Below are 27994 nucleotides of genomic sequence, written 5' to 3' on the forward strand. Positions count from 1 at the left end.
CGGGGCATTCGTGCTGCGGCGCCAGGTAGGTGTGGCTGCTCTGCAGGGACGACCACAGAGGGCCATGTACCCCATTTTACAGCGGGTACGTGCACGCTTGTTGGCCCAAGCCTCCGTGGATCTCGTGTCGCTGGACGAGCACCAGTTCCTTCGGCACTGGTCCACCCGCTTCATTGTCGCGGGCAGGGGTCGTCTGACGGTGCGGCTCCTGCCATATTAAGTGTGGCGCGCCTGTGTGTTGCGCGTTCTGTTCGCGCGTTCTGTCTGCTCGTTATGTTCGCGCGTTATGGTCGCGCGTTATGTTCGCGCGTTATGTTCGCGCGTTCTGTTCGTGCGCGAGGTTTGTGCGCGCTTTACGTTTGTGCGCGTCATTTGCGCGCGATGTTTGTGCGCGGGCTTTTGTGCGCGATTTTTCCACCCGGCGTGCTTCTCCCGCGCGTATCGACCTCTGAACTTTCTTGGACATGTTGTGGTTTTGGACACTTAAGTTCCTTGCGTTTGTGTGTTAGCACCGGGCGACGTCAGTCGCCGTAAGGTACCTTTGTTTTTGTAGAGGGACGGACGTCCCTTTTTTGATCGAGGGTTCAATACACTTCTCTTAAAACCCGTATGAGTGGAATTCTGTGCCCGGATGTTGGCTCTCGGTCTCGGCGTGATGTCACCACACTGCCGAAAACGGGAGCTAAAAGCATCTCATGCTTGATAATCCAAAGCGCCCGAGAAGTGGTCAAGTATCGCAGGGCGGACGGGCGTGGACGGCCCGCTGGTTGGGCAGCATGGCCGGAAGCGCTTGATTGGGGCGGAAGTGATGGCACGTGCAAGCTATGTATACGCAAGCGAAGGATCATTGCGCGCTGTGCCCGCGTGAGCGGGCGGCAGACAGTGGTGCAGAAAATGCGCTCACCTCCTGCGGTGCGGGGTCGGGGTGCTGCCGTCGGAGATGGCCCTGAATGACCGCGCTCACGTCCTCCAGCGCAAGAGGGAGGTTGCTGGTAGGCAGCTGATGTGCGGCGGTCGCGAGGTCGTCAGCTTCCTCATTGCCGGCGATGCCACAGTGACCGGGCACCCACGGCGCGCGCACGGCGTATCCGAGCAGCGCCAGCTTATCAATACGCGAACGGATTTCGCGCACCACAGGGGTGCCACGACCGTTGCTCTGCAGCCGGCTGACGACGGCGCGGGAGTCACACAACACAGCACTCCTGGGCGGCGGAGGGACGAGGGTAAGCAGCAGGTCCAGCCCGAACTGGATCCCCATCAGCTCCGCAGTGGTGGAGAAGCCCAGGAACGTAGTATGTTGCTGGCTGTGCAGTCGCAGGACCGGGATGGTGGCCGCCGCTGCAAGCGAGCAGCTGTCGCTGGCCATTGAGCCGTCGGTCAACACGAGGAGATGGTCCTCGAGCTCCTCGTGTATGACGGCTCTGGCCAGCTGCTGCACAGCGCAAAGGGGTGTGCTCTGCTTTCCCGCGATGCCGACGATATCTCGCTAAACCTCCGAGTCAGCAGGCCAGGGCACGCAGGTGCCTTACGGGGGCAAGCCTTCAGTTAATTGCTCGTATTCGAGCAGCCCCGCACCAATGCGTGAACGAGGGTGCGAGCGCGAGCGCTGTTGTAGCGAGCCGCCGTCCTGGTACGCGGTGGAGCCTATGTGATTGAGTGCCCTGCGGGCTGCTGGGGCTGCACCGGCCACGCTCCTGCCTCGGCTAGTGTTGCGGCGCTCTGGGAATTTCTGGGCAGGACGAGGCACACGCGCAGGGACTTGCGATGTTGTAGCTCTACTTTCTGCAGCCTTTCCTTGCGCACCGAGACGAGCGGCAGTGCATATACCTGCGGCGTTGTAGAGACGCAGCGCGGCTTGCTGCGAGGTGCCCTGGCCTCGAGAGGTGAGCTTGTGCACGGCGGCGGTGATCCTTTTCATCTGCAAACAGGCCTTGGTCGCCGCGCTGCGGAAGGAAAGGCGGCGGTGGATGTCCAAGCCAGTACTCGGAGGTGAGGTTATTCGTGACGATGAAGGAAGGGGGGGGGGGGGACGAGGCGCGTTCAACTGTCTCCTCTTGCACAGGGAATCATCCTCGTTGCGCCGTCCTGGTGGGAGAATGGGATTAAAAAGGATAGTGATGGAATGCGTCCGGGTGAAGGTAGCAAATGAGGCAGGGCCATGGACCCAAGACCCATGACCAGATGAAACCGGGCCTGAAGTAAGGAGAGCCAGGCTTCGCGTCCGTGAACGAGATCGGCCAGAGTCGGTAGATGCCGTGGTAACATACGTGGCGTGAAAGTGCGCGCTGAACAGGCTGGCGGCAACACCTGCACCGGTCGAATTTTTCGCGCTGACCGGAACCTCACACTCGATGACATCATGGCCGGAATTGAAAGCAAAGTTCCCGTGCTGGCCTGCACTCGCAATGGCAATGATGTGATTCTTCACTCTGCTGAGACGCAACCTCCAGAAGAAGTTTCTCCATTCAAGCTTCACCGCGCTGTCCGTGCCCGTCCACCCAGACCACTCCAGTGTTTCCAGTGTGGGAGCCTCGGGCACGCTACCGCTTCCTGCACTCACGAACCGCGATGCTTGCGCTGCGGACTCGATCACCATGTCTCCCAGTGCAGGTCACTCGGTTAACTGCCGCGGAACACACGATTCCACACAACCTCACTGGCCCCGATGGCAGGAAGAGCAACGCATTGCGATCGCAATGTATGCGTCCGGACATCGTCTTACCAGACAGCAGGCTACTCAGGCAGTGCGTCAAAACCACGGGAAAACTGACGCAGCCCCCGGTCACCAGATAGATGGTGCAGCCTCTGAAGTTGTGCGCCGTACTGCCCGTCAATCCAGATCACCTGCCGCTCCAGAAGAGGATGCGGCTGCACCAACACACGCCCCTCCTTTATTACCAGGAGGCCGCTCCTTCCGAGACACGCTAGTGGGTGCGCAAACATCTTCACCTGCACAACCGCGTCCTCAAACTGACCATCGCGATGCAGTTATTGCTCCACTATCCGCTGCTGTGCGCGCTCTTATGGACGACCTCCCCCAACCTCCCCAGCACGACAACTGTGCGCGGCGGCTCTCGCTGCACATCAATCACTCGCTCAACCTGAATAACGCCCGAACTGTGCTCTAGCCGCGGATACTGCAGTGGAATTGTCGTTCACTCTGCCGCCGCCAAGCCGAACTTGCCTCAATTCTGCCATTGAGGCCTTACGACCTTCTTGCGCTGCAAGAAATATACGCCCGCGCAGAGGACCTGCACCTACCTGGCTACGTAGGCTACAGCGGTCCCACCGAGTGTACTCTAAATTGGTACGCGAACTTTCCATGTGCCGACTCTACTCACCCGCATCATGCCCCTGGTGTAGGCACTTATGTGCGCGCTTCGCTCCCGCATTCTCTCGTCGATCTATCGGACATTCCCACTGACCGTGTCGAGCGCGTAGCTATCACTGTTCGCATATCGGGCTACCACACCTCCGTCGCATCGGTTTATGTCCGCCCACCCACCTACAACTGGGACGTCCGTTTTGTGACAACTCTCTCTGCCCGTCTGACTAAGGGCCAAATGATATGTGGTGATTTCAACACCTGCCACACTACCTGGGGCTCCCACATAACCACCAGAAAAGGCCGTGAACTTATGCACGCCATCCATGCTGCAGGACTTATTGTTCTGAATGACGGAAGTCCCACTCGCATCGGCCCTCACACCAATACTACGGCCATTGACCTCACTCTCGCCTCTTCCGGCTGCTCGTACTCTTGGCGCACCGCCCCGGACACTGAGGGATCTGATCACCTCCTAATTGAGATCATGCCCACCCCTCCTTCCTCTCCACTCAAGAAGTCATACAGTGTTTTGCGGTGGTCTCTTTTCCGCGCACTCTGCGCCAGTGACTGCCACAACGAGGATTTCTTCTCGCATATAAACGAATGTGCCCTCTCAGCAACTACACTGTGCACTGTGCAGTTTCCATCACCAGTGCCTGACATAAAACTCCTTAACCTACGTGCTGCTCGCCGCCGAGCCCAAGGAAGGGCACGCCGCACAGACAGGCCAGACCACTGGACTCTCTACAACCGCTTGAATGCGGCCTGTCGCCGCCACTACAAGCGCCTTCGCCGCCGCAGCTGGGCCAGACTGTGCATCACTCGATCGCTCCGGCTCCCCTGCGCGTGGTTGGCGCATTCTGTCTGCCATCCTCAACCCGAGAACCCCGCGTCACCCAGTCTTGGCCATCGCTATCGCACGGCGTATAAGCAACGTTGACCTGGCCAACATTCTCGCTGACAGCTTTTCAACAGTGGTGAGTGAAGCAACATCTCCTCTAACTCCTACTTCCCAAATCACCATCGTACCAGCACACATAGCTGATGATGTGCTTGCTCTCTGCACTGAAGACTTCACAATGCACGAACTAGATAAATGCATCGCCTCCAGGAAACGCAGAAGCGCACCCGGTCCTGAATGCATTACTTACCAAATGACCAGGAACCTTGAAAACAAAGAACGCAACCGACTACTTGCTGCTTACAACCGTATCTTTCAAAACGGTGAACTACCGGACGTTTGGCGTACTGCCACTGTTATCCCAATTTTCAAGAAAGGGAAGCCCGTGAACGACATTAAAGCATATCGTCCAGTCTCCCTCACCTCTGTTCCCGGGAAGCTAATGGAGGCATTTGCCCTGCAAAGACTGGAGTGGATCGCCAACGCCTCTAACGCACTGGCTCAAGAGCAAAGTGGCTTCCGGAACTCCCGCTCGACAGCCGATTGCATTACCAAAGTCGTAGCCTTCCTTGAGCAAGCCAAGCACAACAAGCAACGCGCCTACCTCGTTCTCCTCGATCTGAAAAGTGCCTTCCACACACTTGTGTGATAGTGGGTAGCTATAATAGACTCCGTTAGCTCTCTTGGCGTGAAAGGAAAGATCGTCCATTACATATACTCATTTCTCACCGGCCGCTCCTTCCGCGTCAAAGCTGGCAGCTGTATGAGCACACCTCGCCGACTAATTGCTGGGGTGCCGCAAGGCAGCGTTTTGAGCCCTTTTCTTTTTAACCTCGTACTGGCTATATTCCCAGCTTACCTCCGCGTCACAAATGGCTTTCCAGTCCGCTGCTGCATTTACGCTGACGATATCGCCCTCTACTGCTCTGGACCTACCCTACAGGGACGAACAGTTCGCGCTCAACTCCAAGCTGCACTAAATGTAGTCCACACTTTTCTCCGTTCGGTTGGCCTCTCTCTTTCGCCAGCAAAAACAGAAGCTCTCGCCTTCCGCCCACGCGCTGCTGCAAGAAGCCTAATTCCCCCTCTCCAACTCGATGGCACTCCCATCCCTTGGAAGCCCTCTGCCCGATACCTTGGCCTCATCACTGACTGCCAACTCTCGTGGCGCCCCGCTGTCACCCATCTTAGGACGCAGGATTTGCAAGTCGCATCAGCCGCCAACAAGCTCATCGCGAAGGGCGGCGGCTGCTCTCCCGCACTGGCCCTGCAATTCTACAATGGCATCGCAGTGGCTAGATTTCTCTATGCTATGCCATACCTTGACATTCGCCCCAACCTGTGGCGCAGCATAGACACGGACCACCGAAACGCGCTCCGCTGTTTTTTCCGTCTCCCGCACTCCTCGCACGTTGCTGCCACTTACGCAGAGACGCCATCCTGGCCCGTATCTCTGCCCGCCGAACGAGTCGCTCTACATGCCATACGACGGATTAGAGGCACAACAAGCACCGATTTACTTATCTCCCGCCTACTTGCGGCGCCGGACTCAAAACTGGACGCACTCTGAGGTTTTTCGATGCCAACATTGCAAGACCCCCTCACAGAGCGCCTCTTCCACCTGCTACACACTGTGCGCCTGGAAATACCTGGCATCAGAGCAAAGCGCAACACCTTCCTCTGTGCTATGCAGCAACACACTGCGCCACTCGTTCATGACGACCTCCATGGCAGCACTCACATACACACAGACGACTCTGTGGCCTACGGCGGGACCTCTGTCACTGCTGCATGTGTCGTCCCAGCCCTTAGTCTCACCAGGCAATGTCGAATTGCATTCCGCGCCTCCGCTAACACTGCCGAGGTCGCCGCTCTCAACTTGGCCGCAGATGTCGTTCTAGAGCGACCCTGGCACAACCCAATTGCTATATTTTGAGACTCGAAAGCTGCTCTCATGCAGCTAAACCAACACCACGCTCGTCATCTGCCCGTCGTAAAAATTCTCCATCGCAAGCTTCTCGCTGCCAAAGATCGCGGCACAATCGTCTCGCTCCACTGGATCCCCGCCCATGTCGAGATAACTGGAAACGAACGGGCTGATATTCTGGCTAACTGTACGCACAATGAGAATGTCCCCATCTCTTCCGATGTCTCAAAATTTCACGTCGCGCACCTCTCCATCTACGAAAGTGAACTTGCTGGACACCCGGACGACCGCGTTGCTTCACGCAAGCCACCTCACACGCTTCACTGCGTCGACTTTACAGTCAAAGTTTGGCAAAAGAGAGAGCGCACCCCCCCCCCTTCCCTCTGTAGCCACAAGTAGTAGTAGTAGGCAAATTTTACCGCTCCCTCCGTACACGACTTTTCGAGCATATATCGTGCTCTTATAGGTTTCTTTTAGCTTCTGCTAACTTCTTTAAAGTTATAAGTAGGCCCCACACGGCTGGACGTCATGTCCCTGTGTTTTTATTTTTATTTTTCTTTTGTGCAGTCTTCGGCGTCTAAACAGACATGGAGGACGGCGCCGCCTTCTTCGAGCTTGACGAAGATGGCATTCGTGCTCGCCGATCTCGCCATAGGCGAACAAACAACCTTCGTCGCTCCCGCCTGTTAGAAAATCTAATCTACCAGGCTCAAGTTCGGGCCACCGCCCTGTACCAAGAAGAGGCAGCTCGCCTCGTCAACGGTGCCACCCGACGGACGCCATCACCCACACACGAGCCAGATGACTGCTCAGCTGGCCTCCCTGTTGCAACCTTGCATCAGGAAGACGCACCTGGAGTGTCTGGCGCTGATGTGCCTGAAACACCCGATACCGCAGGTTGCGCCGCTTTGACAGCAGCACGCCTGGTGGCCTCACTTCAGCCAACATTGGTGAGACCCTAGAAGTTGTCAACCCTGTTGATACACTTCATGAGGCTTCCCAGGCGCGTCACAAGACAACTGCTAGCCAAGACAGCAGTTGCACAGATTCAAACACGCACTCACACGGCCCGCTAGAGCATCCCGTTCACCCTTCCAACCCCGCTGTCAACACAGGCGCTCGTGACTCGGGTAGAATACAAAGCAGCGTCCCAGACGCTATTGTTGCCCCCGTCACAACAGCCCCGGCCGCTACAGAAGACGCATTCACGGCTTACGACTATCACCGCGCCACCCTCGCGCATCCTAACAAAAGCGACGGTCCCACTCCTTCGTGATGGCAATCCCCTCCCTCTTCCGCTACTATCTGGCCCGTCTCTGTGGCAAACGCAAAGCCTCAGCGCAAAAAACAGCAACGCCGCTCACAAGCCGCAAAACAAGTTCCCTTTCTCCATACTGCCGCTCCAAGTTCCTCGCGCTTTTCGAGGCCTTCCCAACAAGCCAAGAAAACTGGGGCACCCACCATTCTTTTTCACCCAGTCGACAGAATGGCTAACTACCTCGGCACTACCAAAGATGCCATTGCTGCACAGCTCTCAAAACTCCCCGGAGTTAAGGCTGTGCACGTCAACCTCCGCCGTAACGTCGTAGCCATCGACATTAACCCTACGGCCAATCTCGAACCCCTCCTCGGCATTGACACCATTTGCGGCAACAAAGTGCGCGCCAAGGAAGCTGGCGGACGTACCTGCAGTGGCCGCATTTTCCGCGTCGACCGCACTCTGAGAGAGGAAGAAATTGCGGCAGGCATCCAAAGCAAAACCCCGGTCCTAGGCTGCTATCGAAGCGCCGACGACATTATTCGTTTTTTCGGCAGAAAGCCGCGCCAAGAAATATCTCTATTCAAACTTCGACGAACAGTTCGCCCTCGGCTCCCCCGCCCATTGCAGTGCCTCCGCTGCGGCATCTTGGGCGGTGGTGGTGGTGGTGAAAAACATTTGTAGTACAATAAATTTTTACAGAGAGGTGATTGGGGTAGGCCCTATTGGCCCTTTCCCCTAACAATACTAGGTGGAGCCCCTATTCCGGGGCCCCATTGGCAAGCAACGCCGCCCGCGTCCGGTGAACCAAGGCCTTTTGGGTCTTCAGGTCCTGACAGCAAAGCAGGCCCGCCTCCCAGTCCTCTCTGGTGGGGTTGGGGGGGATAGATGGGTTTGATTGACACGCCCAAACCACGTGGAAGGTGTCAGCCACCTTCCCACAGAACTGGCACGTGCCATCAAAGGATGCGTTGAAATGTTTAAGTACCCCGCGACTGCAGCCTGCACAGCGAAACCTCGCTGCCTCCGCTGTGGCGGCGATCATCACGCATCGCAATGTGATGCGCCCAAACCTCATTGCATGAACTGCTGGGGAACGCACGCTTCCACGGAGCCTCGCTGCCCTCGCTGGCAAGAAGAGCGTCGCATCGCCACTCTTGTCGCCTCTTCGGACAAACCTCTCACGAGACAAGAAGCTATCGAGGCCATTCGGCACACAAATTAAAAGCCTTCTGCCTACCTTGACGAGCAAGACAACGTCACACCTTCGCACGATGCTGCACGCAACTCAGCAGCTCCCCCACTTGCAACACGCGCCGGCGCTGCACCCAACTATGCTCCGGCTTCATCCTCGGGCGCTCGCTCTTTCCGCGACATCGTCGTTGGGCACACAGCCCCGTCCCTCCCATCTTGCGCGCACTATGACCAACGCGATACTGTCATCGCGGTACTTACCTCTGCAGTAAGAGCTCTTATGGAAGGGCTCCCAGAGTCTTCTCCAGCGCGTCAATTGTGTGCAGCGGCTCTCGCTGCACAACAGTCACTCCTTTGTAATGGCTAGCAACCCACCTGTGCGGCGGCCCGGATTCTTCAATAGGACAGTCGTTCCCTCCGCCGCCGACAAGCTGAACTAGCCTCCTCTCTCCCACTCCGGTCTTTTGATCTGCTCGCACTACGAGAGACCTACGCCGCAGAGGGAGAAGTGAGCCTACGTGGCTACGTTGGACACACCAGTGCCACAGAGTGCGTGAGTGATACATGCGTGAATTCTCCGTACACCGGCCCCTCTGACCCACCTGGCTCTCCTCGTGTTGCAGTCTATGTGCGCGTTTCTCTTTCGCACTACTTAGATAGATAGATAGATAGATAGATAGATAGAACTTTTATTCACGTCAATTGCCAGACAACATAAATCAGGCCTACCAAAGCCTCAAAGGGCTTGAGTGGCAGCGCCTGGCAGACAGCTAACATTGGCAAAACAAAGGAAAATAGAGACGTTGCAATGAACTTTGCAAAAAAAGAAAATGGTCACCAAACAGAATGAAACAAATATATAACTATTACAACATCAAGAAAGATTACAGTGATTTGAAATTAATACAGTAAATAGCTGAAATAACTACGGGGCAGGAAGCAACACGGAGACATACCGCAAAGTTTTTTTCAGGGTGTATTTAGTTTTCATGCGGAGTACAGTAGGAGGCAAGCTATTGAAACAGGCAGGTACATAGTAATGACGTGTGCGCTTACCGTACCGGGTTGAGGAGAGAGGAATGCAGTAGCGGTATTTTGGTCTTAAATCCCGAGCAGGGACATATGGAACGGTGAACTGACTGTACCAGAAGTGTTTTAGCACAATAGTTTCTGTTAATAAAGAGTTAAAACTTGGAAGCTTTAGTCTTCTAAAAATATCAATGTCATTACCAATGGACAGGTCGTAAGCAATATTCTTTAGAAGCAAACGCAAAAGCGAATTCACCCTATGTTGCCAGCGAACCGTGCAGTGACCATAAACAGTAATTCCGTACCTAAGTACACTATAGGCTAGAGCATGTACAACACATTTACGGACAGAAAAAGGCATAAAATATCTAATGTTATACAGGACACACGATACAGCACGAAGCCTTTGGCAAACAAAAGAAAGGTGCGATTTCCAAGAGAGATCACTGTCGAAGGTCAGGCCAAGATATTTGACCGAATGCGCATATTCAACTGGTACACAGTTGCAATTAAGACAAGAGGAAGTATGCAAATAAACAGGGTCAGTTAATTCAACTTGTTTTAATGGGTTATGAAAACAGATCAGTTTTGTTTTAGAAGTATTAACATTAATAAGATTAAACTTAAACCAGTCCATGGCTTTAATAGCAGCTATCTGTAATGCTGTAACAGCATCAGTGTATTTCTTTGCACATGCAACAATAACAGTGTCATCAGCATACTGAAACAGCAAAGATGGCACACTGTTAGCAAGGTCGTTAACGTATAGATTGAATAATAAAGGACTTAATATAGAACCTTGCGGGACTCCAGAGGCAATTGCCGTGAAATCGCTATGGAATCTTGAAATCGACACATATTGGCGCCTATCTTGTAAAAAGTTAGTAAGCAGTTCCAGAAACGAACCTCGAAATCCCAGCGCAGAAAGTTTATCAAGCAAAAGAACGTGGCAGATGCTATCAAAAGCCTTGCTAACGTCCAGAAAAAGAGAACATGCGACTTGATTCTTATCAAAAGCTGAATTTAGCACGTCAGAGAATTCTTCAAGAAGAACCGTTGTTCCTTTTCCTGCTATAAAGCCGTACTGACAAGGTGATAGAACACTGTGCGTATTCAAAAAATTCGTCATGGTGAGTAATAGATGCTTCTCAAAAATTTGGCCAATGCATGGTAGAATAGAGATAGGTCGGTAATTACTCATAATGTTTCTGGAGCCACCCTTGTACAAAGGTATAACTTTAGCAGTTTTCATTGAAGCAGGTATTATACCAGTAGAAATGATAGTGTTAAGGATAACTAGTAGAACACCTTTAATTACTTCAAAATTTCTGCACAATTCAGAAATCGTGAGGCCGTCATGACCAGGAGATTTGCTACGTTTAAGACTGAAAAGTATACACCTTAAATCACTTTCAATAATATCAGGAAGGAAAGCAGATTCCATCACACTGAGAGGCATAGGACAGTCGGTAGGAGGGGTTCGAGATGCACCAGAGACCAGAGAAAAAAAATTGTTGAAGTCATTCGCAATGCTCTGTCCATCTTTATGAAAATGCGAGATGAAATATGTATCATTGTAGATAGCAGCGCTCCCTCCTTTCAGACTATTCACCAATGACCATGTTTTCTTGCTGTTAAAACGTGCGTCATTAAACTGAGACCTAAAGTGGTTGCGCTTGGCCAGACGGATCATGGCGTTGACACGGTTTCGTTCATGTTTAAACTGCAGTCGTAGCTGAGAACAGTTTGGGGCACGTCTTGATCGAGCCCAGAGCAGATCCTTCTCTTTAATGGCTGCCAATATTGCGGGAGACATCCACTTATTGTCTAAATTTCGTTGTTTAACATTCACCATGCGGGAAGATTCTGCTTTGTGTGAACGAAAAACATCGACGAACCGATCATATAGGTCCGCAGGGGACACACTGTGTATAAAAGAATCCCAATCATGCTTTGCTATTCTTTCGTCAAGACGCTTATAATCAAGTACTGAGACCTTTTGCTGGCTGTGCATAGATGCAGGATGGCTGGAACTATCTGTTAACGAGCAACAAATGAAATAGTGGTCTGCAAGCTTGACCTCAACCACAGCAGACCGCACCGACAGGTTTTGAGAACGCACGTTGATGTGGTCGATGCAAGACGCGACCAGCTGCCCAGCTAAGTATTCCTCACGTGTAGGGCTGTGGATTGTAGTCGCTAGCCCCCACTTTGATAAAGTGTCCAGATAATCTGCGACCGTTGACACAGTGGGGCGTAAAATATCGATATTCATATCACCGATAATGCACACGTGTTCTTCGCGGGAGAACGATGATAATGCAAAATCTAGCTCAGCTAAAAAGATTCGACCGTTACAACACGGAGGGCGGTAAATTGTGAGAAGAACCAACGACAACCAAGGTGTACTTAGGCGGAGCGCAACTACTTCTGCTTGAGTGAAAGGAACACTAATTTCAGAAACGGACCAAGAATCCTTAACAAAAACTGCGATTCCTCCTCCCATTCTTTGTAAACGAGTGTAAGAATATAACTGGTAGCCTGGCAGCGAGAACTGTAGTAACACGTCTGACGAAGCGTTCACTTCCGTGAGAGCAATGACGTCAAAACTTAAGTGAAAAGGGTGAATTAACGCACAAAAATGGTCCCAGTGTTTCCGTATACGAGTGTGAACCTGTGAACGACTTACTCGTCGACAGTGTGGACTGTGTTGCTGTAACAGTGCGTATGCGCGGTTGCGCCACCTCAGTCGCTTCGGTGTATGTGCGGCCGAACAACCGTCATTGGGACGTCCGCTTTGTCGCCAACCTCTCGGCGCACCTGACTTCCGATCAAGTCACCTGCGGTGACTTTAACACGGATCATCCTGCGTGGGTCTCCCGCGCTACCACACCAAAAGGCCGCCACCTCAACAATGCCATCTGTGCCAGCGGTCTACTAGTTCTCAATGACGGGTGCCCAACGTACATCGCTCCGGGCAAACACGCTTCAGCTATAGACCTCACCCTGGCCTCTTCTCAGTGCACTCCTACCGAGCTCCGACCCCAGCTGCCGACCGCTCAGAGCTCGCGGCCGTCGCTGCGTTTCTTCCACTGAAACAATTATTAGTTCCGCGCTTCCATATTCCCAAGGACACTTTTCCCCGGCATCGGAGAATCCATGTACCGCAGACGGGGCTCGGATGCCGGCGCATTTGGGCCCCGGTCTGAAATGTTAGCAAACCCAATCCCGCGGAGAAGCGCAAATTTACAAGTGGCTACGACGACCGGTAAAGAAAAGCAACGCAAACCCAGACATGAAACAGACGCGAGCGGTGTGGTTTGGCCAAGGCGTCCGGAGTCCTGTACGCTAAATAATGCGCGAAGCACAGTCTACGCAGACGAGACACACGGCGCCTAACCATGTCAATGCCAGAACAAGACCCGACGAAAGCAGTAGTACACTCATGCTCACTCCACGCGAAGTGCGAGTTCACCCGCGGAAACATACACATCAAAATACGGGTGATCGCCCGGGTTGTCTCGCCTAGGGAATCTGGGCCCCGCTCCGTACGACAAACAAATGTTCCGCCCCCGAATGCGCTCGGGGCGGGGGGGGGGGGGGGGGGGGGGGGGGGCTGTTGTACGAAACACAACACTCCGAACAGCATACAAAAGACAAACAAAAGTCCGCCCACCGCCCGGGACGGCCGGCGTCCCGGCGATGCGGCTCAGGGTTCAGGTGTATAAAAAAAACACCAGGAAAATAAACATGTACAAGAGGGTCCGCGCGACGACCTTACACCAAGTTTCAGCCTTAACCGTGTCGGGAACGCCATAAGAAAAGAACGTTGGACAGGCGGGAACGGTTTTCTAGATCGTCAGTTTTTACTTCAATGCTGGACACATTTCGAGTACAATTTGTGGAAGGGGTTCATGCAGGCATTGACTGATTTTTTAGTTCAAGTTGTTCTACGCGTTTTAATAACGACTGCATTTCAGTTTACAAGTCAAGCCTTGTCAGGATTTTAAGCTCCAGTTCTTTAGTTCCAGCGCACTCACGAGAGCGCGCACAGCACTGCATGGGGCCGCATGAGCTGCGTAAGGTTGTCTGGGATTACATCCTGCGTCCTGTGGGTCACCACCATCTCGCGATGCGGCTCTATGGGCGCGACACAGCGAAGGAGCAGATGCTTAAGCGCTTCCACCACACCACATCCACCATACACGTCGCTCGTCCTTAGTCGGCTGCGCAATCGTCTGCCGTAGGACCACGGGCATCCTACACCCTCACGAAGGACCATCGCGTTCTGTAGCCGTGTCGGTGAGCGAGCGCTCACATCGTGCTAAGCGTGGCTCGCTGCAGCTGTCGGAAGAGGTCCCGGACGATCCGTATGCAAGTCCTCCAGGGCGAGCGCCAGCTCGCCAGAAGGTTTGCGTGGTGTGCGACGGTCGGAGTTGGTCGGCTTGGTCGTTGCCCTCAATTCCGTAGTGGCCGGGGCCCACAGCGCACTAACTGCACAACTATATACGCTGCGCTAGGCGCTCCAGGCGCGCGCGAATTCCGCACAGCCGTGGGGAACGGCGACCACGGGTCTGCAGGTGGCTAAAGAAGGGGCTCGCACAGCAGACCACACCTGGGCGCCGGCGGAGCAAGGCTGATCAATATGCCCAGCCTCATTCGGATGCCCAGCAGCTCCGGCGTGGTGGATGAGCCCAGGTAGGTCATGCGCTGTTGTCCGTGCAGGATGGTCGGCGCCGCTGTATGTGAGCAGCTTTCGCTTACCACTGAGTCGTCAGTGTAGACGCTGAGGTGGTCTCCTATTTCCTCAGTATTGGCGGCTCCGGCTAGCTGCTGCGCAGCGCACAGCGGAGTGCTGCGCTTTCCCGCGATGGCTGCTATGACTGGCTGAACCTCTGAAGCAGCAGGCGGCAAAGCTCTTATGCGGCCGTGGCGCTGGTCAGCTGCCCATACGTGCTCGAGCAGCGCTGCTCCCATGCACGAAAGTGGGTAGTTGTGCAAGCGCTCCAGTAGCGGGCGCCGTCCGGCGCGCGGAAGATGCTGTCCACGTGGTGCAACGCCCCCTCCGTCGCCTGCAGTATAGTGTAGCCAAGCGTGCTTCTGTGCCGGGACGAGAGCTCCGCCGCATCGAAGAAGGGGACCAGCAGGCATTGATAAGATACATTGATCAACTTTATTAAAGGTAGATGCGAGTCACTGGTTAAACTTAGAAACTGAGACAAAATATATGAGGTCACATAGTAAAACAGTCAGTCATACCCCGGGGCGTGCAGTATCTTTGGAGCAGGGGTCCCGAGCAGCATCCGGGAGGCAGCCGTTCCTCTCTCGAGTTCCCTTGCTGTTGAGAAACCCGCTCTTACACTTCACCAGCATTCTGGCGACCCTTTTCTCGACCAGTCAAAAAAGCCGTTACGGTGCCAACCAGAGGAGCGGCGCCAGCATTCTGAGGACCCTTTTTGGGGATAATTAGACCAATCGGGAAAGCCGTTACCGGAACTAATCAGAACACATCCTTTCAAGACATGCCGACAGCAAACAATTACTCTTAATACGCAAAAACACCCAGTGTGCGCCAGCTCGCAACCTTGTATACGAGTAGGGACGGAATGCGCGCGCGTTTATGTATGTGTGTTGTGCGCAAACCTGGCGACGACAGGCACTAACTGCCCAAATGCATACCGCGGAACGCGGGCCAGAGAGCTCACCGCATGGCAAGACCCGGGAAACGACGCCAGAACACGGCCGGAAATGCACAGCAAAACACCGACTCCGTAACCTTATCCGACCGCGCCTAGCGACATCATGCGGGGGGACGCACGCGGCGTCGCTCCACTGGGGAGCTGTGTCTTCCTCGCAACAAGAGAGGACGCACTCTTCTCCTCGGCTGCCGGCTGCAGCAATTGGCGCGAAAAATTCGAAAACTCGCTATGCGACAACAGTAATGGTCACGCGCAAGCCACGGCTAGCATCTTAGCGCACTGCGGATTCGTGGTTAGGGCTACGTATACGCACAGGGATTTGCAGTGTTGAACCTCGACCTTTTGCCAGCTTAGTTTGCGCGTCGAACCGAGCGAAAGAGCATTGAGAGCAGAGCCCAAAGCTGCAGCGCGGCTTGCTAACAAATGTACTGGCAGCGCGCGGTGAGCTTCTGTACACGGCGACGGTAGCCCTCTCATCTGTGAAGAGGCTTTCGTTGCCGCAGGGCGTAAAGAAAGGCGTTTGCTGATGACAACACCCACGTATCGCAACGAGCGGCTCCACGACCGCGGAATCCCGTTAGTTCAAGCGGCGGCGGTCTATCGCGCGCGAGCGCGAAACGCAGGCCATGGCGTCGGACGTGGCAGCAGAGTGCGGGACGCCGAGGCCGCGCAAACTGGCATCAATTGCGACAAGAGCTGCCTGCGTGCACTGGCGGAGGCGGAGTGCCGCCCGGTGGTCCCAATCATCACAGGGCAGTGTCGCCTGCGTATAAGAGTATGAGTACACGTTGTGGCAAGCGGCGTTGGGAAGGTAGCCCGGAACAACCGACGTAGGCACATTGAACAGAAAGGGTCACAATTACAAGCATCACTGTCTACGGCGAGGCTATGAGAGTGCGCCTCGTACTCGCACGCCCACAGCGCGCCCGCTCAAATAGCCCCGCACAAGTATAGCGTAAAAGACGCCTGCCCACCCCGGCCCCTTCAAGTGTCGCATATGGAATGCACTCCACACGTCCAAGAGCAGCAGCAGTAGGCGTTGCAATTTGCCTCGCCGCCGCGGTGTGCTCGAGCGCGGCTATGTCAGCGAACGAGTCGGCCGTGCAGTGCATCCCGCGGAAGCTCGCTTCAACGCGTCAAACAACCTCGCGTCTTTCAGTTCGCCCGCAACGGCAACCGGTGGAAGTTCCGGTTGCGTCACTGTAAAAAAAAATAGTAAGCAAACAAACCGACTGCGCGCTTATGTTTCTTCGAGTATGTGGAGCACTGTATGAATTAAAACACGCTGGTATGAAAACATTTTTCTTCATGAACGCTTTACTCCGAGCAATGCACTTTATGCATCGCCTACATGCGTAGCGCCATCTCTACGCTAGCCGCCGGCGCTCCTAGCTTGACCAAGCTTGGCTGCATCCAGTACCCCAAGGCTCGAGGCTTCTCGGGCCGAGTATCGGGGACACAGCCATACGTGAAAAGCTAACAAACGGCGCAATCGAAAGCGAAACACGTACCGCAGCAGACGACAGCGTAGATCACGGCATATAATAGCGTAGACAACTCTAGAACGCCCCCTATGATGTTTGTAAACATTGCTTGCTGTAAACATTGCTTGTAAATATTGCTTACTCAGAAAAAAAAGATGCCTATAGCAATAGTAAAAGTACCTTCTTCGTCAGTCTTGCGAATCACACCACAACGGACGCGACTTGCTTGCTGCGTTTCTTTTTTTTTTTCAACGCAATAAAGGCGGCGCGACAAGCGCAGCCGATGGGCGTGCACATCGAGGCCCCCTAAGCCGATGTAGGAAGTTGATTGTTGGGAGCAAGTTGTATTGCAGAAAAGATTTTCTGAACGAAGCGTTTTAGCTTACATATAATTCCAATTAGTTTTAATTAATAAGTGGGGCATACCTTTTTTTCTTAGTATTTTTCTTTGGAGTGACGTAACCGGAACTTCCGCTGCTGCAGTTACGGCTGAAATGAAAGACGCACCTGCAACGCCGTGGGCTCCATGAGGCTACCCGCCGCAGATGTTGACGTGCCACTGGTCGGTATCGGTCAGCTCCGTGGGTGGGCGTCCTGCCTTGGTACGGGACAAAGTGAGAAACGACTGCCCTACACCAATACTCCGGATGAGCCCCGTCTTCGCAAACCAGACCTGCTGTAGGAGAACTTGGCGTTGCTCAGCGTCCAGGTTGCACGAAGCACTTCTTGGCGACATCCACTCCGGGTGTGCTGCCGCTCGTTTTTTCTGCGCCTCGGCGTTGAGCGATTGCGCCGGCGGCCGCCGAGACAGGCGACTGGGAGAATGGAGTGAATAATTTCACTGCGGCGAGTATTCAGTGGGTGGTCTGCTCGACTAGATCGCCTTTATGGCTTTGTAAACACAGCAGCACTGACGCAGGTCTACGCACAGCCCGCCCCGTTAATCAGCGCCTCAGCCCGCGCTCATTTCTTTTTCCCTCCATATGCATTTTCTTTGGAAACAGCAAGCACTCCGCCGCTTCCCTCCAGCTCCGCGCGTTGCATAGCAGGAACTTTGGACAGTAAATAATTAGCACTGTTTGTGGACCTCGTAGGGCGCTGTTAGAGCAGCACCGTCGCGTGAAGTGTTTCGCCCGTGTCGCTTGCTTGGTCCTGCATACACAGAAAATTTTACGCGTCGGCCAGCAGTACACACGCGATTGGCAAATCGGACCCCGCCGTGCACCCTTCTGGGGTTCTGATCTATGTGCTCCCCGCCCGCCACTGTCATGGCCTCAAAAAGCGCACCGACTTGGCCAGAGAAAATATTCAATTTGCTGTGGCCGTAAGGCAGCGCAGCAAAATTAAAGAAAAATGAACACTCTGTTAGTTGGTAATAGAGGGCTAACAACACTTGGAACGGGCTACGCGCAGAGCTAGCATAGAAAAACTTTATTTAGTTCAGATAAGCGGCAGGAGGGCGGACTTGCCCCCCCTCCCCCCACCGCGTCTTTGTCAACCGGCCGAGATCCCTCGGGACCTGGTGCTTCCAAGGTTTCTCTTACGACGGTCTTCTGCTCTTCCAGGTCCTATGGCTGCGTGGCGATACCACCCAGGACTCCTTACTGTCAGCTGCAGCGGTGGATTGGGCGCATGCAAACGTCATATGGGCTGGGCAGGCCCTCTGAAGGGCGAAATGCTGTGTCGGACCGCTTTAACATCGTTGATGCAGACGACTCACTAAGATTTAGACTAGATGTTGCATAAATTATTGATACCTCACAACAGAAAAAATAAAATACTTTTTACTGTAACGCGAACATCTCTGCGATAAGAAATGCATAGTTGTCATGATGCGCACAAACGTCTGGCCACAATGCATCAAAAATTTGAAAGCTCAACAACAATGTGTTTGTTGTAAGCATGGAACTCACACTGTTTTACTTGCTCCAGAAATGAGGTTGCTTTTGTCTTGGAAAATAATAAGTTCCCACTGCATTTTTAGTACAAGCGGGAAGTGATAGTTTTGGTTCAGAAATCTGGCCACTAAGGTTATTCACGTACGTCTGGCAACAAAGTAAAAAATTTGAAACAAATGTTAAATATTGTTATAAAATATTTATGCGGCTGCAAATTTTGAATTCATAAAACACAAAACATATCCGCGAATAGAAATAGTTGCCATTATGAGCACAAACGTCTGGCCACACTGCATAAAAAATCTGAAAGCTCAACAACAATGTCTTTGTTGTAGGATTGGAACTTAGGGTGCGTTCCAATACTCCTGAGTAGACGTCTACTTAGACGTCTTGCCGGACAGCCGCCATTTTGAGACGCGTTCCATTTTTCACGAAGCCGTCCAAGAAGACTGCTTCGCCGAAGTCCACATCGATGCAGGCTAACTTCCTGTCTAAAAATGGCGGAGCATTTGGTGCAGTCAGAGCTGAATGAGCTGTGCTCTTGGCGGGCACTGGAGGCCCGGAGACGCACCATCTTTCAAGTGTCAGTCATTCCGTTAAGTAGATTTTTATAGGAACTGGCGGCAAATAAAGCCGTCTTTGTGGACGTACGATTATATTTGTGAATCGCGCGACAGGAAATCGTGCGGGTGAGATCGTCTGCTATGCAGGTGAGATCGTCTTCTGAAACGGTAGCAATGAACGCACCATTATTGCAGAAAAAATAAATAAAATAAGAACTAGCAAACTACTAACAGCGCGTTTTAACTTGTTTTATTAAGAATTTTAAAGAACATAGGGGTGCAACTATTCGCAAATGTTAGTTCAGTTTATATGCCGCAAGGCGGCGCGTGAAGTAGACATGTTCCAATATGTAGACATGTTGACGGCTTCCTAGACGTCACACTAGACGTCTTGCTGGACGTCTATAGAATTGGAACGCACCCTTACGCTCTTTTGATTGCTGCTGAAATGAGGTTGTTTTTGTCTCAGCAACTAATATGTTGCCACTGAGCATTTTTAGTAAAAGTGCGAAGTGATTGTTTTCATTCAGAAATCTGGCCACCAAGGTTATTCACGTACGTCTGGCAACAGTGTAAATTTTCAAAGAAATGATAAATTTTGTTATAAAATATTTATGCAGCTTCAAATTTGGAATTAATAAAATTTGTTTAGTTTGCATCGTTGCACATAATCGTTTGGTGTAATTTTTAGACATTTGAAGCCCATAACTTCTACTACACTTGTGCACAACTCTGCAGGGCTGTCGCGAGTTGGTTCAGTGACTCTCGCTGTCAGGGGTTCGGTGATCACGCGAGGTCATCACCAAGTCATGACAATGAGGGGCTGGCCGTTCGATGCCCAGCGCAGCCGGTAAGCAAACGTAGTGAATGAGACAGAGGCGTGTTAAGAGGTGAAAACAACAAAACAACGTTTATTTTCGAATCGAAGAATACGACAGCTTTTAGAGAGGTGTAATGGATATCCTACAAAACAATTACGGTAAAACACATCGCATTAAATATACTAAATTACAATCTCAGCCCTGTAATTGCCTCCGCTTAGCGGGGTCACTGCAACTGGGCTTTGCTGGGAAGGGAATGAAAGGATAGGGGAGTGGAAGCGGGTGGGGCGCGCTGAGGGGCACTGCGCAGATTAGTCTGGCAGGAAGGAAGTCGCAGGCGATGTCAACAAGGCCAGAGCAAGGCGGCACCCGCTTACGTTGGTGAGAAACGTCCGCGTTGCAGACGGTGGCGAAGCGGTCGACCCTTCCCCGAGGTCCAGACGAATCCGGGGTGGGGGTCGGCCGTGCTTACTGCCGTCCTCAGCGCACACGGGCAGCCTGATCCCGCCTCGAGGGTCGAACAGCTAATGCCGCAACGGGGCGCACGCACACGATCGTGCACGGATAAGAAGTCACTACACACGCCGAAGTCGGAGAGGGCGATCGTGAGAGGAGACGGGCCCACGGAGTGCCGTGCGAACGAGCCCCGCAGTTGAAGGCGCGAAGTTGCTCAGACGAGAGCCAGGTACGCACTGCCGATTAGTGGTTCTTTTTGGTTGAATGTGTTCGTGCAGTGCTTGCCGTCGTCTCCTATGAGGGTCACGCTCGCTGCACTGCACTGGGATGGGGAAAGGAAATGAAAGAGACAGAATAGGGCAGGGATCGTGACGTAGCGAAGGCGGAAAAGGAGTGGAACCATGCGGCGCAGAAGTGCGCAAGTCGAGCACGCGTCCCAGGGACTCCCTGCGCGAAGTCCACCACCTCAGCGGTTGAGGGCAGAGTAACTGCGCGCGGTAGAATAATTTGGAAAAATGCGAAGAAGGGAGTGCCGCGAAGCGGCAGCGGGCATGAAATGCGCGCAAAAAGAGGAGTAGGACTCTAGCGCGGCACAGCGAGAGAGCAGGATAGCAGGGGCAGCGAGACACGGGCCGGAGCGTGGCTGCAGAGTCGGAGGCGTCCGGGCCAGCCCCTCCATGAACACGGCAACGCAGACTACCGCCCTTAGATAGCGAAGCGCGTGTCCAACCCGCCCCGTGTTAGCCGGCAACTGTTGCCAACCCCCGAGTGCACCCACGGCCACGAGAGCACCCACAGAATCGGCAAAACGCGCAGCGCCCGGGGACGAAGAGAGTCAAAAAGGAAAGAGGTGGCTCGGCCAAAAATATAGAGCGGCCGGAGAGATGAGCGGGCGCGCTGTGTACTTATCGAGCACTGAGGCGCACGCGTAAGGTAGTCATGCGGGTAGAGACCTCGCATGTGGTTTACCGCATGTGTGGTTAGCGGGCAATGGAATTGCGTGCGGTGATGTTAGGCCGCCAGGGAGGCGAGCCAAGGAAGAGGGCTCACAGGAGCGAATGACGCCCTGAGCGAGAAGAAAGCGCAGGCGGCAGCAGAAGAGGAAGCGTTCGGGGCGGCCCACCCGCGGACACGACAGCGCAGACTACCCCTCTTAGATAGCGATGTGCGTGCCCGACCTGCGCTGTGTGGGCCTACGACTGCGGCCAACCCAACGAAATGCCCGCAGCCCAAGAGAAACGCAGAGAATGCGCCGGAACGCGCGCCGCCAGCGCGAGAAGAGCCGGGAAGGCATGATGTGGAAGCGGGCCAGAGTGGCGCGCTCAGGGAAAAGTGGAAAAGGCAGCGTGAATAGGAGGCACACAAAGCGCGTGCGGGAGAGTTAACCGTTCGTCCAGAGTACAGGGCATGTTATCCGAGCAGCAGACACGCGCGAACAACGCACACAGGTAATCCGTTCGAGAGCGGTGAAAAAGTCTGCTAGGAAGACCACTGCTGAGCAGGGCGGAGAGATTTGTTGCTGCAGAATAACCGCCGAGAAGGAGGCGCAGCCGAGATGTCCATGGATGACTCTTGAGTAATCCAGGGTGCCGGGCCGCTGTCGGGCGCGCGTCGTAGAACGTAGAGTCTCCATCGTCGTCGTCAGCGCAGACAAAGGGCCTGTTGAGAGACGTGGATAGTGGTTCTTGTTGGGGGGGGGGGGGGGGGTGAAGAATGATCGTGCAGTGCTTGCTGTTGCCTCCTATGAAGGGTCACGCTCGCTGCACTGCACTGGGAAGGGGAATTGAGAATGAAAGAGATAGGGTAGGGCACGGGTCGGGACGTAGCGAAGGCGGAGAGGGAGTGGAACACGTCGGCGCGGAAGCACACACCAAGGGGCCCTCTGCGCGAAACCCACCACCTCAGGGCTGCGGGCAGGGTAGGTGCGCGTGGTCGAAGAAGTCAGGATAGCCGCAAAGCGACAGCGGGCACGAAATGCCCGCACAGAGAGAAGTCTTGAACGTATACCGCGGAGCGGCGGCGAGGCGCGAGACCTCGTTCGGCGCGCGGACCCGTGGGAGACGCAGCCGCCGATTGGAGGAGCAGCGGGCCAATGAGAGAGGGGACGCTTGGATCCTTAATGCCGGAAAGTAGCGGGCAAGGAAACTGCGCGCGGTAGAATAGTGAAAATAAAGTTGGTTAAATTTTTGCACAGGGCAAATCTGAGTGGCGGGCTTCTCACATGGGAGCGCACTTTGTGTGAGGCGGTGTTGAATCACCGTGGAAGGCATAGAAAAGTTGTGGGCACAAATACGCTTCGTGAGGCCCGCTTCGTCGATGAATCGGGCAGCGCTCGAAGCGCACCACTCGTTTAAAAAATTGCCGAATGTATTGAAAGGCGTTTCTGCCGCAGTTAGTTTGAATGATCTCGTGGGTAACGTTGTCGAATGCTCCCTTCAAATTTTTGACAGACAGACAATCTTACATTCGAATCCAGGAAAGGAACATGGCCCTTTTCATTTAGGAACCAGGGGTACACCACAGGGCGCGGTGCTCTCTCCCCTTTTATTCGATCTGGCTATGATGCGCCTACCGGCCCAGCTGGGCGCTGTCACCGGTGTACAGCATGCGCTGTACGCCGATGACATCAACCTGTGGGCCACACAGGGTTGCCTTGGAGACATTGAGGCCAACCTGCAGGAGGCGGCGACCATAGTGGACCGTTATGCTCGCCGCTGCGGCCTCCAATGCTCCACCCAAAAGTCTGAATTTGTGCACATACGCCCCTCACCAAAGTGCACAGCCAAAATTCCATTGTCTCTTCAGACAGGTCCAATCCCTGAAAAAATCGAAGTCCGGGTACTGGGGCTCTTTATACATCAAGACAGACGGTCAGAAACAACATTGGCCAAACTCCGTCAGGTGGGGGACCAGGTGGGCCGCTTAGTCCGCCGGGTTTCTAACAAGCGCGGGGGGTTACGATGTAAGGACGCCTTGCGGCTGGCGCATGCATTTGTAACCAGTCGAATTCTATATTCGACTCCATACCTCCACCTGCGGAAGCAAGACGAGGATTCACTCGAAGTCATCCTCCGCAAAATTATTAAGCGGGCTCTGGACCTCCCCGTGACCACCTCCAACAAACGCCTCCTGGGGCTGGGCATGGTGAACACATTTCGGGAGCTCCGGGAAGCTCACCTGACCAACCAATACACACGTCTCTCGAAGACATCGTCGGGTCGCCGCCTTCTTGCCCGACTACACATCCAACACACCACTCTCATGGAAGAGCGCGTACGTATTCCATCCCAGTGGAGATGCGCCCTCCACGTGCGCCCTCTTCCCGCGAACATGAACCGTGAGGACCATAATGGCCGGCGCCTGGCGCGGGCGGAAGCCCTGGCCCGCCACTATGGATCGAAACCCGGCGTATTCTACGTGGATGCCTCCGGCCCCCACCATGGGGGATGGTTCACGGCCGCAGTCGTCCACGAATCCAAAACAGTGAACGGCCTTACTTTCCGAGCCCGTGACATAACACACGCGGAGGAGGTCGCCATTGCTTTGGCTGCATCTCATTCCAATTCAAAAACAATTATTTCCGACTCGCGAGGGGCATGTCGGAACGTCGAGCAGGGCTGGGTACCGTATCTAGCCTACCGCATTCTCCAAAACAGCGTCTATACCGGGGACCCCGCTCACCGGCGTATCGTTTGGGCTCCTGCTCACATGGGCCTTGAGGGAAATGAGGCAGCTGACGCCGCCGCCCGCGCGCTCTCTCACCGGACATTCCCCTCCGACCCCGACGATCAGGAACTCGAATTCTCTCCAGCTTACTCGTTTAAAGACATTTCTTTACTTTATCAATCTGGCCATAGTCTTTATCCCCGCCCGTGTAAAGGTCTCTCAAAGGCGGAGGAGCGGCTTCTGCTTCGCCTATATACAAATACTTTGCTGTGCCCGGCAGCTCTAAAACACTTTGACCCTTCTTTCTCTGGCAGCTGTCCGCACTGTGCGGAGAAGTCTTCGGACATCTACCACATGGTGTGGGCCTGCCCCTCCAACCCTGCTATCCCCCCTCACCCCAACCCAACCCGGGAGGACTGGGAGGCGACCCTGCTCGGCTGCTCTGACCTGCAGGCCCAACGGGCCCTGGTCGCGCGAGCCCGGGCAGCGGCCGACGCCACTGGGGTCCCGAACTAGGGACCTTCACCTAGTACTTGTGAGGGCTGGCCCCCTTTGGGTCAGCTCATACCTCACCTCCCGAAGTTTATCTGTAAATAAATGTTTTCCACCACCACCACCACCACTCGTTTTGTGGCGAGTGGCGTTATGGAAGAAAAGTTCGCCGATGGTATCGCAGGGAAGTCCGAGCTCCCTGTAGGAAGCGAGCGTGATGATCTCTCGCTGTTGAAAGCGGGGCAGTCACACAAGAGATGCTTGACTGTCTCTGTTGAGCCACGGTCCTCGCAGTGTGTTGGCTTGGCCCATGACCCGATTACGGCGCTCAGCCGTTCTAACACAGCCGATTCTCAGGCGGAGGAGAAGGGCGAGTGCGTTACGACCAAAGTCGAGGAAAGGTATTGGCCGGGGTGCATTGCACAAGGCGACACGGGGGTCGGGATGACAGGTGATCACTTTGCACCGGATAATGTGCCGTGCGATGTCGAAGGCTGTGATCTCTTTACACACGGGCACTGAGGGGTTGTCATGCGCTGACTTGGCAAGACGATCGGCATCCTCATTTCCGCTCACGCCCACATGGGAGGGGATCCATTGGATGACAATGTCGCAGCCACGGGCAGAGAGGAGACAAAATTTTTGGTAGAGGCACTGCACACAGCTCGCGTTGTTTTCAGGTCGCTGGAGTTGCGTGAGGGCAGCACGAGAGTCACACAGAATTGCGACGTAGGTGAGCTCCGTGTGTTCAGAGATGATGTCGGCTGCCAGGTGAAGTCCGGCGATTTCCGCAGTGGTGGACGAGGAGAAGTGGCGTACACGGCACTGCCTCTCAACACCCAAAGCGGGGACGACACATGCAGCGGTGGCAGAGCTCCTGTCAGCAGATACGGAGCCTCCTGTGTATAGATGCACTCGCGCACTGTAGTCGAAGTCAATGCGCTGTGCGGTTTCCTGTCGAATTGCACAGGTTGGAGTGGCATGTTTAGCTCGAACTCCTGGTATGGTGAGCTCGATGCAAAGGTTAGGCGCTTGATGCGGTGGCGGCAGCAAAGGCACAACAGCGGAGACAGCCCCAACGATGCGGTCAAAGTCATGTAGGGCTTGGGCCATGCGCGACTGTGATGCGGCGCGGATGTCAGTGAGAATTTGTTGGGAGCCAGGCGCTCGGTGGAGGCGCTCAAGGTGGTTGAGAGCGGTGCGTTCAGCTCGGAGTGAGACAGGCCACACACGAAGTTCGGCGTATGTGGGGCCAATTTGCGAGCTTCGAGGCAGACAGGCAAAGCGTCGTATGACTGTGCGTTGGTCAATGTCGAGCGTCTTCCACTGCTTAGGGCGTAGGCGGAGGAGTAGGAGCTCGTAGAGAATGCGCGCAGTTGCAATACCTTCGTAGAGACGAAGTGGGAGGGTGGGTGTTACGCCCTCTCCGCGAGCAAGTAGGCGGGATGCCATGTCGGCTGCGCGCTTGTTTGCGCTTCGGATATCTCCGATTGCGGCGTTGTATGTGAGTTTTCTGTCAATGTTGAGTCCCAGATATTTGCCACTGGCTTGCCAGGGCAAAGGTGCTCCCTGTAGTTGCAGTGGTTGCGTGAGTTTGATGGTCGTGGCTCGCGGATGGAACATCATGGCCACTGTTTTCTCCGATGAAGTGGAGAGGCCGATTTCGTGCAGGTACGACGCAACGGCGGTGAGCGCAGCTTGCAGGTCGCGGCGTATTTCAGGGCCGTAGAGGGTGGGGCCCGCAGCGAAGAGGGCAATGTCGTCTGCGTAAATTGCCAGACGTATTTTGTGCGTGGTGCGTGGAAGGCGCCTGGGCAGTTGAGCAAGGGCCAGAATAAATAAGAGCGGGCTGAGTACACTGCCTTGCGGAACGCCACTGTTGACGGTGCGTGGTGTGCTCAGTGCGTTTCCCAGCCTGACCTGATAGGTCCGGTCTGTGAGGAAGCTATTCACGTAGCTCAGGAGCCTCCCGGAGACTCCGAGCCAGAGGAGAGATGCGACAATGACGTGATGGGGCAGCAGATCAAAGGCACTGTGCACGTCGAGTAGGACGAGGTAGGCTCCCTGACGCCTCGCTTTGGCATGTTCAAGAGTGGACATTACGTGTGAGAGGCAGTCAGCAGTGCAGCGTCGTCTTCTGAAACCGCTCTGCTCACCAGGTAGGGCGTCGCGGGCGCTCGCAATCCACTCGAGTCTGCGGAGAGCCATGGCCTCGAGGGTTTTCCCTGCAGCTGATGTCAGGGAGATTGGTCGGTAGGAGTTCAAAGCTCCTAAGGGCTTGCTTTTTTATGTATTGGCACGACCACGGCACTCCTCCAGTCAGCAGGGGCATTGACGCTTCTCCAAATTGCGTTATAAGCAGCAAGGAGAGCTGGGCGTTGTTGCGTGTCGATGTTGAGGAGGAGTTGATAGGTGATGCCGTCAGGTCCAGGTGCACTGCGGCTGGTGCGGCGTCGTTCGAGAGCGTGGCCAAGTTCATGCAAAATAAAGTCTGCATTGCACACGTCTTTGATGACGCAGGCGAGTCGTTCATTAGCAAGTGCGAGCGGTTCAAAGTGGGGCACAATGCTGCGCGTCGAAGTGGCTGTGGTTGCGAAGTGGTCAGCCAGAAGTTCTGTGAGAGTGGCTGTGTCGATGCCCCGAGATATAGCGATGGCCAGCGCAGGGCACCGCGGAACTTGTGGGTTAAGCATTGCCCGAAAGATTTTCCAGGCGCGTCCAGGGCGGCGGGAATCGTTGAGAGCGGCACAAAGCTGAGCCCAACTGTGTTTGCGGCGGCGCACTGCGTGGCGACGACAGACTGCATCCAGTCTTTTATATAGGGTCCAATGCTCAGGCTTTCGCGTGCGTATGGCTCTGCGTTGGGCGATACGACGGGCTGCTCTAAGGTTGAGTAGCTTCAAGTCGGGGGCCGGGGTACCGGCGGGAACATTGCAGCGGACGGTGGCCGATTTCGCACAGGCTGCCAGGTGGGCGAAGAGGCACGTGTTTGTAGGAGGTGGAGCACTGCTCGCACTACGAAACGCACTCCAATTGACAACACTGTAAGTGCGCGTTGCTGGCCGGTCGGAGTAGGAGGGCGTAAGTATAATGGGAAAATGGTCAGAGCCCTGTATGTCGGGTTCGCGCTTCCAGTGGTATGCACAGGTTCTGGTGACAAGAGTCAGGTCAATTGCGGTTTGCTGACCAACTCGCTGGACGTGTGTGGCACTGCCAGTGTTAATGACATGTAGTTGTGTTGCCTGGGCCACTGCAAGCAGCTCACGGCCACGGCGGTT

The 27994-nt window shown here is 54.4% G+C and overlaps 1 protein-coding gene across 1 annotated transcript; it reads right to left on the reverse strand.

Moving 5' to 3' along the window:
- Window positions 1-844: 844 nt before the first annotated feature.
- LOC149357547 (uncharacterized) lies at window positions 845-14614 on the reverse strand. The gene is made up of 3 exons (XM_089576605.1): window positions 14253-14614; window positions 7009-7114; window positions 845-1432 (listed from the first exon to the last, which is right to left on the reverse strand). Exons 1-3 carry the CDS (start codon window positions 14612-14614, stop codon window positions 845-847), a joined length of 1056 nt encoding a protein of 351 aa, XP_089432731.1.
- Window positions 14615-27994: the final 13380 nt, after the last annotated feature.

The sequence above is a fragment of the Amblyomma mixtum genome, chromosome 3, assembly GCF_055824585.1.
Source record: "Amblyomma mixtum isolate Tamu chromosome 3, ASM5582458v1, whole genome shotgun sequence".
Lineage (NCBI taxonomy): Eukaryota > Metazoa > Arthropoda > Arachnida > Ixodida > Ixodidae > Amblyomma > Amblyomma mixtum.

Coding starts and splice junctions, on each gene's coding strand:
- LOC149357547 (XM_089576605.1), bottom strand. CDS start 14,614: ATGGGAGCAGCGCTGCTCGAGCACGTATGGGCAGCTGACCAGCGCCAC. Junction 7,115..14,252: donor CTTGCTCCGCCGGCGCCCAG/GTGTGGTCTGCT, acceptor GACAACTTCTAG/GGTCTCACCAATGTTGGCTG. Junction 1,433..7,008: donor ATCAGCGCCAGACACTCCAG/GTGCGTCTTCCT, acceptor TGCGCTGTGCAG/CAGCTGGCCAGAGCCGTCAT.